At 33.0% G+C, this 13,262-nt stretch overlaps 1 protein-coding gene and 1 long non-coding RNA gene across 3 annotated transcripts; both read left to right on the forward strand.

Moving 5' to 3' along the window:
• The first annotated feature begins 867 nt into the window (after positions 1 to 867).
• On the forward strand, positions 868 to 8,550 carry LOC129572149 (juvenile hormone esterase). Of its 2 annotated transcripts, none has more exons than XM_055452074.1 (10): positions 868 to 2,941; positions 5,316 to 5,462; positions 5,562 to 5,830; positions 5,891 to 5,961; positions 6,204 to 6,406; positions 6,839 to 7,001; positions 7,091 to 7,269; positions 7,368 to 7,524; positions 7,631 to 7,766; positions 7,840 to 8,550. In XM_055452074.1, exons 3-10 carry the CDS (start codon positions 5,592 to 5,594, stop codon positions 8,045 to 8,047), a joined length of 1,356 nt encoding a protein of 451 aa, XP_055308049.1. In that variant the 5' UTR covers positions 868 to 2,941; positions 5,316 to 5,462; positions 5,562 to 5,591; the 3' UTR covers positions 8,048 to 8,550. The 2 variants fall into 2 exon arrangements, with proteins under 2 accessions (XP_055308049.1, XP_055308048.1); XM_055452073.1 differs by lacking the exon at positions 868 to 2,941 and adding an exon at positions 2,961 to 4,525.
• Positions 8,551 to 10,703: 2,153 nt separating this feature from the next.
• LOC129572150 (uncharacterized) lies at positions 10,704 to 12,814 on the forward strand. Its single transcript, XR_008688397.1, has 5 exons — positions 10,704 to 10,855; positions 10,921 to 11,030; positions 11,112 to 11,141; positions 11,223 to 11,303; positions 12,678 to 12,814. It is a non-coding gene; the product is annotated as an uncharacterized LOC129572150 (long non-coding RNA).
• Positions 12,815 to 13,262: the final 448 nt, after the last annotated feature.

Genomic DNA, 13,262 nt, shown 5'->3' on the forward strand with positions numbered 1-13,262 from the left:
TGCTGATACTCGATGAAGCTGGGTGCCGTTATATACTGAGAGTGGACAAAGCAAAAAATATGCGGATATTTTTTCTATGCTAAAGCATATATCTGTCGCCTGAGTCAAACTCTGATGGAAAATAACATGGATGAAATACGGCAACCAAACGAACATTGCGAAATTGTAACGCATCGGAGAGAGTGAAAGAATCTGTGCTGTTCGATCAACAGCAAATATTCATAACACGCTGGTGCCGATTCAATGGAGAAAACTAATACCAATGCAAATCAAAATAATTGATTTGCATGGGTGACGTCACTGAGTCGGTGTAAGCGTGTTATGAATGTTATTTTCCAAGCGCTATGGTTTTAGATATCCCGTTAGTTCATGGTGATGCTGTACAATAAGCGGAGCTCGATTATGCTCTCTGTTTAATGCTGACATTTATTCGAAAGAACTTCATTTTTTTAACCATTTATGCAAACATTCTTTACTTTTTCCAAAACCAATGTGTTCAATTGAAATATTCGGAGCCGCCGATTGTACAAATGATGAGTTTAAATGATTATGCTTGCATAATAATTAAAATTCGGCCATGTGCAAATTTTACCGTATAAACCAATGTTATCTCACCGGCACTCCGACGATTTCATGGAAACTTCCCATGTAGACGGTCGCAACACAGCCGAAAATCGAAAAAAGTTAAACATTTTTTTTTGGATTCTAATATAGTATTTTGTGTGCAAAATCCATTGGTGTAATCGACACATTGAAATCACTTTGGTGTTTTGAATGAATGAAATCAAACGGAAAAATACAACATAAACAGAGCAATCGAAAAAATATGCGAAAGAACGTAACATGAACAAGTAGATTCTCAAAAACTCAAGATGAATTTGCGCCACACTGAAGCGCGTCATAAGAATACTGTAGCATCCGCAGCTCATGTTACATTCATGTCGACTGGAGATTCATTTTTATGCTCAGCGACACATCTTTATGAATTTTCTCACTTAATTATTTCTAATACGATTGATCATTTTCCATAGGAGCCGTAATTGCAGCTACCCCAGCATTGGCCGCTTGCAACGCAGCATTCGGTGTATGTGAAGCAGCTTGTGTTGCAGCCATTGTTGCACCAACACCATAGAATGGAACTCCAATGAAAATTCGATTGCATTTTTTATACCAAATTTATAGTAATTATAAACACTCATTTCTTTCATTTACCCATAAAATTGGAGAAAGCAATTCAGTTCAATTTTTTTTCACAATGAATGAAATATGAATTGTATCAATTGTTTCAATTTTTGATAAATTAATATTCACTAATGAATCTGACTTTATTAAATTCAAACAAGAATAAAAAATGTGCTAAATTTATTCAAAGAAATCTTGAATAAATATTTTACGAGGTCGATGAAAAAAATACCTTTGTCATTGTTCCGGAATTATAAATTGTTCCTTGATACATCATCAGTTCCAAATAAATCTAAAATTCAATTAATTACACTTGTTCAACCAAATTGAAAATTATTCGGCTAAAGGCAATAAATACCGTGCCTAATTGATTTTGATCACCTTGAGGCTCGTTCCGAATGAACAAACAAAATTAATTCGAATAAAAAACTTTGTTCAGAATTTTTTTTTCTATGAGTGTTTAATACGTCACAATATAAAGCTTCATACTCTTAAAAAAAAATGCGTTGTTCCTTAGAACTTTTTCTTCTCATTGATTTATTGAACCATTGAAGTAAAACGTGCGAGTACTCGAACGTAAGTACATTTACGTCAATTCGTTGGTAATAATATATGCGGAAATCGAACAAACATTTACTTTCATTGACATTGTGACTTCATTTCAAGAGCTTTGAACAAATTTTTTTTGTTTGCAATATTAAAACTGGAATTAGAATTCAAGTAGTAGAGAACCTGATGCCACCAAAATTCCATGCATAAATTAAATTCACGTGATTTCTTGTTTCTTCTTTCTTTTTTTTTGCTCGCATTTCTGGAAATTCTCAAACCATTTCAACGAATGAGGTGAATGTCTGAATTGTTACTGTCTCGCTTCTTTTTAAGTGTAAATCTTGTCAAAATTCAACGTTATTGCAAATCGAACTAATGACGTCGCATAATTGAATTTCGTTCGATATTCTCTATGAAACGACCTTCGCAATCGACTTTTTATTTTATTGATGCTCTTCCGTAGTGACAAAAAGTGGTTGGGTAATTTGAGTAACCTCTATAAGATGCATGCCACTTGATATGTTGAAACTTACTGTGCACAGAGTAGGGGGTTTTAAATGACATTTAACATAACGCTGATTTCATACTATTGCTTTTTTGAATTAAAGCAGGGCAATGCAGATAATTACGTTCACTTAATTTATTTGCGTCGAGTGTTACTTAAAGATCGCTATTGAATATGTGATGTCCAATAAAAACTTGTTTGTCAATTCTTTCAAATTGTGAAAAAGTAACATGTTACTAGTCGCCTAATATGCCGAAAAATGTGCAATGGTTAATTAACCTTCACTGCATCTACTTCTAAACCATTAAACCGCTTCAGAACAAGAAGTGAGTATGCGTTATCCGATATCGATGCGTTCATTTCATAATGGATTGGTAGATTATAACGAAAGAGAGAGGCATATCTAATAAGTAAACAGAAGAGAGAAAGAACGGAATAATTAATGAGATATTCGCTCCTTATGATGTGTATGTCTCTCCTTATGACGAGCAAAACGTTCATTAAATTGTATGTAATTGGGATTTTGTGGCTAATTGGATCGTTTTAGTAATTATGATTTATGCAACCATTTCATAAATGCATGCATTCAAAAGAGCTGCCAACTTTCCAATTACTCTATATTTAAGTGTTATTGCAAGTTTCCAGCGATGACGTCGCGTCCAAGTGCGAAAATCCCCAAAAGAGTCACGAAGATGCCATGAGTCGGTAAGTGCATCCTTGTTGTCATTTCGAATTGCACCACAAATGCATAATTCGAGTTAATTTCTTTAAATAATGAAAAATAAAAGAAATATTAACATAAAATCGTTCACGATCGTTACGATTCTTGAAAACTGATTGTGTTAACTTAAGTTTAAATTTAAACAGACAAAAAAATTCTGAAATATTCGCGAATTGCGAGTTTATAATTGAACACTAATCAAAAACAGTGGCCATATAATTAAAAACCAATTGAAAACCGTATAATTTCAGTAGCATAACGACACTGATAATTGATCAGGGCGGAGAAAAAAAATTGATTTGTAAATTTATCACTGTTTTAATATCGATCGAGCATTAATTTTTCGTTAAGTTTTCGATTGAAAAAAAAAACTGTAATTGGTTTATAATAGAAAAACACAAGCGTGCTAATTAAAAAAACACACAAAAAGTGGCAAATGGTTAGAAAAGTGCCATAATATGTCACCTAAACGTCAGAAACCAAACTTAATTAAGTCATTAGATTTGAAATGCCACTTTTTGCAACAAAACAACTATAAATAGCATGACAGCTGAATGAAATTCTAACTGAAATGTTAATTTATTATTAGCACCTCATGGTGTCTAACAAGGTAAAGAGCCAGAGAAACATTACCATTCATGTTGGGCAAGGTGAAACACACACACAAAAAAAACTCCGCAATGAAATGTAATCCATTCTGCCTGCTACAAGGTAACATAAACATTTTGAGATGTCAAACACGACAGACAATGCCGAATATTATCCAATTGTATTGACGTCGAATTCTAAATTTTGAAGAGAGAAATAAACAAAAATAAGTCTTCGAAAAACCTTTGAGCTTTCTCTAAAACTATCAATGAAAAAATAATCCAATCGTGACTATTGCAAATTTGCTTCGCAAACTCGTTTTGGTGCGTGATATTTGCACAAGAGAATTTTTTTTCTCTCTTCAAAGTTGTATGATTAGTGTTTTTCCCCACCATTCAAAACAAATCAGAGAATTGGCGCTAGCCAATGAATCTCTAAATACTGTGCGTTTCGTGAACATTAATTCCTATCGTGGTCGATTGCGCTATTTTATCGCCAAGTCTTGTAGCGTTTGGTCGCTTTTGCAAAAGCGATTAAATTTTACGAAAAGAAAACCTCAGTTGGCTGCCGAACGGTCGCCAATTTATTTATTACAAGTTATAAACGTTCAAGTTTAAATATAATTTTTTATAAAATAAAATGACATAAAGCTAAATGAAATATAATTAAAGTGTAATAAAGTATAATTATTTGAAACAATTTGAAAGCAAAAAAAAAAAATTGAAAAAATTGCAAAATAAAATCCATTATAATTTAAACAGTGTCCAAAAATGAATAAGCAATTTTCGGTTGTGGCAATCGTTTTGTCAGTTTGTGTATTCGATTTGATTTCCGCTCGAACGTCCGATGAACTGCGAATTACACTACCCGACAAAAGCAAGTTGGTTGGCCGAACTTTGCGTTCGCACAGCGGTCGATCGATAAAAGGTTTCTTGGGAATCCCATATTCAAAGCCACCGATTGGTCATCTACGATTTAAAGTAATGAACATTATTTATAAACATAAATTTCCCATTTATGTAGATACAAAACACACATGATTATGATTATGGTGAATCATATTGTGCTGAACAACAACGTTCACAACAAGAAATGTGTGTTTTATTGTACACCAAAAAAAGATTTTTTATATTGAACAAAACAAAATGTTGGTGCTTTTTTTTCAAGGCTATCAATGAATGGCTTATTTTGAGTTTTTGGCATTTGTGTGATGATTGTCCCAGCTGTTTCGTATTGATTAAACATTTTGTTAAATGAAAAAAATATCGGAGAAAAATTGAGTGAAAACTGCGAAAAATGAAACATTTGAGGCTATAAGGAACTATTAAGAAGAGCCAAAAAAAACGATTTTGAGTTAAAAAAAAAAATACAAAATTAATCCAAGAATGAAAAAAATCAAAGTTGAAAAGAAGAAAATTAAAGAAAAAAAATTAAAAATGATAATATAAATTGGTTTTTTCTCTCACTTTTCGATCGTAATCCATAGAAATGTTCCAATCAATTTTATTCATGGTTTATATGTTTGCTTAATCGATCGCAATTTTGTTATCAATTATCACCTTACTACGTAACTGTCACAGATTTATCCCGTATAATCGCATAAATTGAAATGGATTTATTCAAAAGGAATGTGTTGCTTTGAAATATTACTCAATACGATGTAATAGACGTCCGTTTTCATTCCGATCGACGATAAGCCGTTTATAATGATCGTGTTGTATTTTAATGAGCTGAAATGAATAACGGAATCGGAACTTTTCATTTAAATAGGCACCGGAACCAGCGGAGAAATGGGAAGGTGAATTTTACGCAGTGAAAGATGGCCCGATATGTGTTCAACGCGATCCATTCCGGCGAGATCAGCAAATTGAAGGAAACGAAGACTGTTTACATCTGAATGTGTATGCACCACATTCGGTGAGTATGCAAATTGCTACGCATTAAATTCTTTTTAATTGGGTCGTTGAATAAATGAATAATTAATCGAGATTTTTATTTTTATTGACGCGTTCATAGTTCGATAGTAATAAAACCGATTTGCCTGTCATGGTATTCTTCCACGGCGGTGGATTTCAATGTGGTTCAGGCATTCGTCCGTTTTATGGACCGGATCATTTGCTCGATCATGATGTGATTTACATTGGAGCCAATTTTCGACTCGGTCCGCTCGGTTTTCTCAGCACCGAAACACCGGACTGTCCCGGAAATTTCGGTCTAAAAGATCAAGTGTTGGTTTTGAAATGGATTCAGAAAAATATCAAAGCATTTGGTGGCGATCCTAAAAGGTATAAAAAAATGTGAAATGTTTGCATTCATTGAATTGATAAAATTGTCAATTTTCACAGTGTTACAGTTTTTGGTGAATCGGCAGGCGGTGCAAGTGCAACCTATCTGATGATGTCACCACTCGCAAAAGGTATTATTGTGCAATGTACTAAATAAAATGCAACCGTATACATTATATTGTGGTTGATTTAGTGGTTACATTGATGTTTGTGGTTTCGTTCAATCTGAACTAATAGATACAAATCGATCTGTTTGAAAATCAATCAGCTGAAATCGATTTTGTCAACTTTAATATAGTGAATTTTCAATGTGACGATTATTTTCAACATCGTAAATGTTCAACGTAAATGTTTCAACATCGATTTCGCTTAGGTTTATTCTCGAAAGCAATTGCACAGTCCGGAACGAATTTAGCTGCTTGGTCACAGCCAGCACATAAGGGGGTTGCAAGTGCTCGTGCCGCTAAACTAGCTGAATCATTTAAATGCTATGAACCAAATAATTGGTCCAACACACTCGACTGTTTGCGACAAGTATCCGCTGAAAATATTACGGCCGCTTTTTATGATTTCTTTGTGAGTAAAAAAAAATTGATCTTTTAATTTTGAGGTTTTATCGTGTATTTTATTTAATAGAAAAATTGTTTTGATTCAACAAATGATACACTTTATTGAGTTACACTCAGATGTACATTTCGGAAGCAATGCTTCCATCCTCAGTGAGTTTGAAATATCAACTATTAAAAAAAAATGTTCAACTTTCGATCCTTTTTTCAGTTTTCAAATGTAATAACGAAATAGTAACATTACATTGAATTACAAGTGGTTTATTGATTAATTTAAATTTTTTCCAATGAAAAAAAAATACGATCTCTAAAATTGTTAAACACCAAGCGAAAATCAAACATATTCTTTTTTAGTGAATTTCGAAACAAACGGTTCATGTCGAATTTATTTCAAAGACTTTCTCAATAAAATCTCATCAATTCATTATTCAAATTATTCTAGATGTGGGATACTGATCCAATGATTCCATTCCCACCTGTCGTTGAGCCTGACATTCCTGGTGCATTCATTACAAAACATCCGCGTGAAGGACACGATGAAAATTCGCTGAGCATTCCATTCATGACAGGGTTAACACACGATGAAGGCGCTATGAAATCAGCTCGTAAGTTGGAAATCATTCGCTTCAATCGTTTTGGTTGAAGATTTATCAATTTTATGAAAATTAATAATTGATTTTTGGTGGCTTTTTAGCTTTATTCAATTTACCTGGATTATTCGATGACTTTTCGGAAAATTTGAATTCCGTACTACCAATAGCTTTAAATTATGATCACCACGATTCATTTGTTCAAGAATATATTACAACGAAAATCAACGAATTTTATTTCGCCAATAGTTTATCGAAAGAAAAAGAGAAAAATGTTACAAATGTAAGTGTTCTCAGTTTATTCCGAAATTTGTGTCATAAACTACGAAAACGATTCGACCATTGAATATTGCTCTCAACAAATTCTGTCTCAATTTATAGTTGTTCACCGACGCTTGGTTCCTAGAAGCAATGGATCAGTATTTGGAATTAAGACTTTCCCATAAGAAGGTTGCACCAACCTACGTTTATCTGTTCACGCACAAGGGATCCGCTAGTTTTACTGAAATATTCAAAGGTGGACGTGAAAATTACTATGGTTAGTTTAAATTTGAATGCGTCACTCCATAATGACCAAGACCATATTTATATTAATCATTATACAGAGGTTTAATTACAATTTCGTATAAAATTTCCACTCTCAGGTGTAAGCCATGCTGAAGAGCTGCAATATTTGTTCCCAATTGCCGATGGGCTGTTCATAAGTGCATTGCCAACAAAAGAAGACGAACAAGTTCGAAAAGCGATTACACAGCTATGGGTGAATTTTGCTCGAACTGGGTAAGTTCAAGTGAACATTTGAATTCTCATTTAAGTTTTTTGACTTACGAATGATTCACTTTTTTTTCACTAGAAATCCAACGCCGGATTCAAGTGACTTACCGAAATGGGAAAAAGCAAACGGGTTTCCACTGAAATATTACCGAATTGGAAATACAAACCATTATGGCAAACCATTATTCGGTATGGAAGTGGACGGCATTTTCCACGATCGTGCAAACTTTTGGCGTGAAATTGGAGCACATTTACCAACACGTAGTTTGGAAAAAGACGAATTGTAAATAAATTGATAGATTTAAGTAAAATTTGTTTAACTGATTGAATATTCTACGGAGTACCATGACTGCAAGAATAGTTGTACTATTCTTGCAGTTTAGAACTCTATCTTATTCGATCGTTCCATTTTTGGAGTGTGTTTGAATTGTAAATAAATGCCTAAACATGTGAAGCATACAGATTTAGTTGGTAGAATAAACTGCTTACCTAGATGGTAATGCCCACATTTCGAATCTAATTGATTTTTGAGTTAGGTTTGATTGAACTTGATTTCATCAGTTTTGTTACCGAAAAAGGAATAAAATGGAGTTTTATTTATTTTTTTGCGAAAACTTATCAAGTAGAACTTTTTTGTAAAGAAAATACGTTACATTGTCCAATGAATTTATTGTATTTAATTCACGTAAAATACATTTTCAAATTGTACAAAAATAATAGCACTAAATGTTCATTAAGAAAAATAAAAATTGGATGATGCACTGTTATTTATCTTTTGATGTAATTCGAAGCTATAGTTTATTTAATTCTTTGTTCAATTGTGATCATCCCGATTGAATCATTTTTGTGTGTTTTCCATTGGCTACCCAATCGCTTGCACAGAACGTCATAGTTATTGTTATCTTTGAAGTAGTTCGATCATTAATCGACGATTTTGGAGTCATTTTTATGGCGTCTCCACTCGCATTTAATTCCCATTGTCAAAGTTCAAACATCGTTGCAAACAAATGGAAGTGGAGGGAATGACGCCAAGCTGTACAAGGTTTTTTGAGTTGTTTTAACATCGGAAATTTCGGCATAAGTTGGATGACTTCATCGGTTGAAAATTGACTGAAACGTAATTCAATCTCAACCAATAATGGTAAATATGCAGCCAATTGTATCTAAGTGGTATCTCAGTATGGAAATCGTTAAATGGGTTATAGTTGAATGTTTTTCAATAAAGCCGAAGAACTGTTCCTTCAAAGTGCTATAGTGTCTTGCTTCTGGAAAATGTAAGTGACATCTATCGAGTTGTTCAAATGCAAAAAGTAGCGCACATACTGGAAATGGAATCTCTTTGGTCAGAATCGATGACAACTGATTTAACCCTCCCTGTTCAAGTGTATGATATTGTCTTTTCCGCTGATAAATATTATGGGATCTAAAACAAGTCCAAGATCTTCAATCTTCTACAAACTATCGATTGCATTCCGAATCAAATCTATACTCAATGCATCAATTGACTCGATACGAAGCTTGTTTAATTGTGGATTAAGTTCCAACAAATTCGTGACCATCTCATTACTAAGAGTGTTGACATAAATGTGATTGTAATACATTACAATTTCAGTCAATAATTGTACATATATGACCAATCTTGATCAGACCAAGAATGCTTGAGTGCTCGATGCTGCTATAAAACTGTTCTGAGTTATATGGTTATGCTCCTGAAAAACACATATAGCAATTCTCTAGCTTATGAAATACAAAGGGCAACCGTACATGCTGGCAATTTATTCAATTGATAGAAACGAATGTCAAATGGTTTAACGTTTTTCGAGAACAGCAAAATACGATTGCTATACGAATGCGAGTTCGAATGTTTACATAGAAATCATATGGCAGCGTTGCGAATGCATGGCACTGAGCGCGAATTTGTGAATAAAAATTCGAATGCCAAACCGACATAGAAGCCCCTAGATTCCATGTGACACGTATGCATGTTAATGTGTGCACGGCTACAAGACCATTCACACCATTCACACCATTCCCAGTGCCAATAAAAAATAATAATTGAAAAACGCTAAAAAAATTCCAAGCAAAAATTCGTCATTCGGATAGAATAAATAACGTTTACAAAAATAATTCCGAAAATATGGAATATTTTTGATGATCTTGAATGACTTATCTCGAGAATAAAATAAATTGTGAAAAATAAATTGTGAAGCGCAAATAAACAACTTGAGTTGCTTCATTTATGATGAAGAAATTTTGTCAAATTCGAAGAAAACATTTCAATGTTCTAATTTTTAATATAAAGATTATTATTTTAGGTTACATTTTTTTTTAATTAGTTAAATAGTTAAATTCAGTCGTCTTCCGATTATCCTCTAACTGACCTCTTGAAGAAAAAAACTTTTCGCCTTGAATCATTTCAAATCCATCAAACCCATGTATGAGCCTGAAATGTCGAACAATATTCTTGGATACTTCTCGAAATCTGCCGTAGTCCAGGGTAAATCAATGTTGGAATATATGAGCCACACTTGATTTCTATACCTACATCCACTGAAAAATCCTTGAAGCATTTACGATCGCATATGATCGAGTCGTTTAAAACAAATATTTTTAACCACTTTTCTCTTTAAAAATATCGAAATTGCATTATCATTTCGAGCCCATATGATTTACCACATGTTAAATATACACATACGTATTTTTGTTTAATCAAATATTTCATTTTGTAGAAGTATACAATATACATACGGTTTGCTCGATCGTAAGAAATTCATTATTGTTTAGGACGGTGAGTTGAAATCAATTTGAACATTTTTATCATCGATTGATCGATTATTATCTTTTTGTACATTATCTTGACACTTTATTATTTCATTGTAAAAAAAAACTCATGTTTTTTTGTGTTAAAATTCAAAACGATTTTTTTTCAACTGTTTTTCTTTTTACTTTTTACTAATTTGCAAATTGATTTTGCATTAAAATGCTTGAATGTTGCATTTGAAAGTGAATTTTTTAGGATTTTTAAATCCGGGAATTTAACGAGAAACCGAGATTTCTTAATTAATTTTGAGTGAATTGAGACAAATTAATTTTAAGTGAATATATAATAAATACGCAATAAGTTGAATGAGTTAATGGTCAATTTCTCCTATTCTTCTAGAACTATAAGTATCAATCTCGATAACAATGTGTCTGATGAAAACGAAGATCATTCTGGTGACTTCTTGCTGTCTTGCACTTTTAAGTGTAATCGTAGCTCAAGATTTAAAAGTAATTTGATTCATTCTGAAGCAATCCATGTTAAATATCAATCATTAAAATATACTCAAAAATTATCAATCATGTTTTTAGCACAAGGAGTGCCGTAATTTCGGCGAGTCGGTAAGGGAATTAATTTGGACAGGAATCTTTTTTGGATGTCATTTATTTTGAAATTGTCATAAATTATAAATATTTCCCTAGTGCAACAAACACAAGTTTTGCTGCTCGTTTGGTGTGTGCATCAATAGAAATTGCGTGCACTGTTCAGAAATCGGTCAGACTGTAAGTTGATTTAATTTTCAGAGAAATATATGAGGTGAATCATGAGTTCTAAATACGCAAAAGTGAACCATGAACCTCCTATGCTGCCCATGTAAATTCATGTTTCACTTTTGCATATTCAGAACTCATGATTCATTTTTGCGAATTTTTTTTCTTGATGCGTTTCAGAATGTTTATTCCTGTATTGCCATTTTCATTCTCACGGCCTCATATGTTGAATCTTTTTTAGTACTGCGGAGTTTCGTTTGTGGGCATTTTTGTTGAAAGCATCGAAAAAAATACAACAACTATTTGTATACTCTCCATCATTTTCACATCATACCTTGGAAACAAGAGTTAATCCTATGCGCATTTTTTTCAAAGTTAGAACAGAAAGAACTTCAAGGAAAAAAAGGAGCAAAAAATGTTTTTTGCAAAAGTTTTGTTAACAACTTTTTTTGCTTCTTTTTTCTTCCACAAAGTTTTTATTGTCTAAAAATGTTATCCATAAGTTTGACGCTCACTTCCATGATATATACATATGAATATTTATTTTGGGAAAAAAACACTCCATTCTTAGTTTCATTTCACCATATTTAATTCAATACTAATTGGTTGAAAAATCGAGAATGATGCATGTCAAATCTCATTCGCAGTGATTGTTGAGATTCTAGTGAATCTTCTCGAACAGATTGACCTCACTTCCCTCAGAAAAATCAAAATTTCATCATATAAAATATCCACGAAAACTAAAATCATTCTTAACATTTCTATGGGTGAGATTGAGAGTGGAGTATGTTTTTTCTTCGATTTATATTTTTGAAAAAGCGAGTATGTTTTCTGATGATTCTGTTGGCGTTAAAGTAGAGTATGTTGTAGTACCCTCTAGCCTCCGCGGTCTTCATGGTTTTCACGCAACTGATAAAAGATAACAACATGGTGTCTTCAGCAAAGTTGTAGTACTTGAGGTCTTATATAACTAAGCTGAAGACAGTTATCTCTTATCTCTTATCAGTTGCGCGCAAATCGCGCACATAAAAAAGCAAATTTTATATAGAACTTTTTTTTTCTTATCATTTTTCGCGCTTTTCGCGGAACTGATAAGAGATAAGAGATAACTGCCTTCAGCGATGTTATAGAAGACCTCGAGTGCTACAATTTTGCCGAAGACACCAAGTTGTTATCTCTTATCAGTTCCACGGAAACCGTGAAAAACCGCGAGGACCCGCTAAAAACGAACATACTCGCTTTTAACCATTTTTAAGTCGACAGAAACTTGCTCTTCTCTTTCGTAACAAAGTCAATCAAACATACACTACTCTCAATCTCACCCATAGATTTGATAGTCAAATAGGCTAACTGGATAATCACAAATATTTTTTTTTATTTTCTTAGTGCATGGATCCTTCAACATGCTGTTCACAAAATTGCAATTCCACGGGTGTCTGTGATAGACTACCTGCTTAAAACAGTTCTATTTGGCCGCCTGTATTGAAATATCCACGAGGAAATTCTCATGAGAAAAATAAAAAAATAACGTTGCAAACATTCGAATTCAGTATTTTTATTGCAAGATGTGTACGTATAAAAATTGTATGTATTACGAACTCACTAAGCGAACACATAGTTCTTATGCTGTATGATGTCGAAACCTTTAAGCTCAAAATAAGGTAAACGATACAAATTTTCCCCATAAAACAAGTTATTCTTTCGTGGTTACCACGAGCGTCTGCCAGCAAGCCCTTTATGTGTATAAGATTCAAACAAGAATTCTCAATTCTATTCACCTTTGAATGCTGAATTAGGAAGAATACGTTACCTTTCAAGATATTAATTTACCTGTCTTATGTCACAATCATTTGTTTTTCTCTTATTCACCTTCAAACTGAAAACACAAAACTTTTCTACCCAAAATAATAACACTAAACGTGTGGATTTCGCTCATTTTTATTTCAAAAAATAAAAATGTGATGAAAATGA

The sequence above is a fragment of the Sitodiplosis mosellana genome, unplaced genomic scaffold (genome assembly GCF_009176505.1).
Source record: "Sitodiplosis mosellana isolate CC-2019 unplaced genomic scaffold, AAFC_SMos_1.0 Smas_scaffold_4299, whole genome shotgun sequence".
Classification (NCBI taxonomy): domain Eukaryota; kingdom Metazoa; phylum Arthropoda; class Insecta; order Diptera; family Cecidomyiidae; genus Sitodiplosis; species Sitodiplosis mosellana.

Excerpts from the sequence above, each read along its gene's own strand:
- LOC129572149 (XM_055452073.1), top strand. The coding sequence starts at position 4,316 with ATGAATAAGCAATTTTCGGTTGTGGCAATCGTTTTGTCAGTTTGTGTA. Across the intron at positions 5,831-5,890 it reads TTTGGTGGCGATCCTAAAAG|TGTTACAGTTTTTGGTGAAT; the intron begins GTATAAAAAAAT and ends CAATTTTCACAG. Across the intron at positions 5,962-6,203 it reads GATGTCACCACTCGCAAAAG|GTTTATTCTCGAAAGCAATT; the intron begins GTATTATTGTGC and ends GATTTCGCTTAG.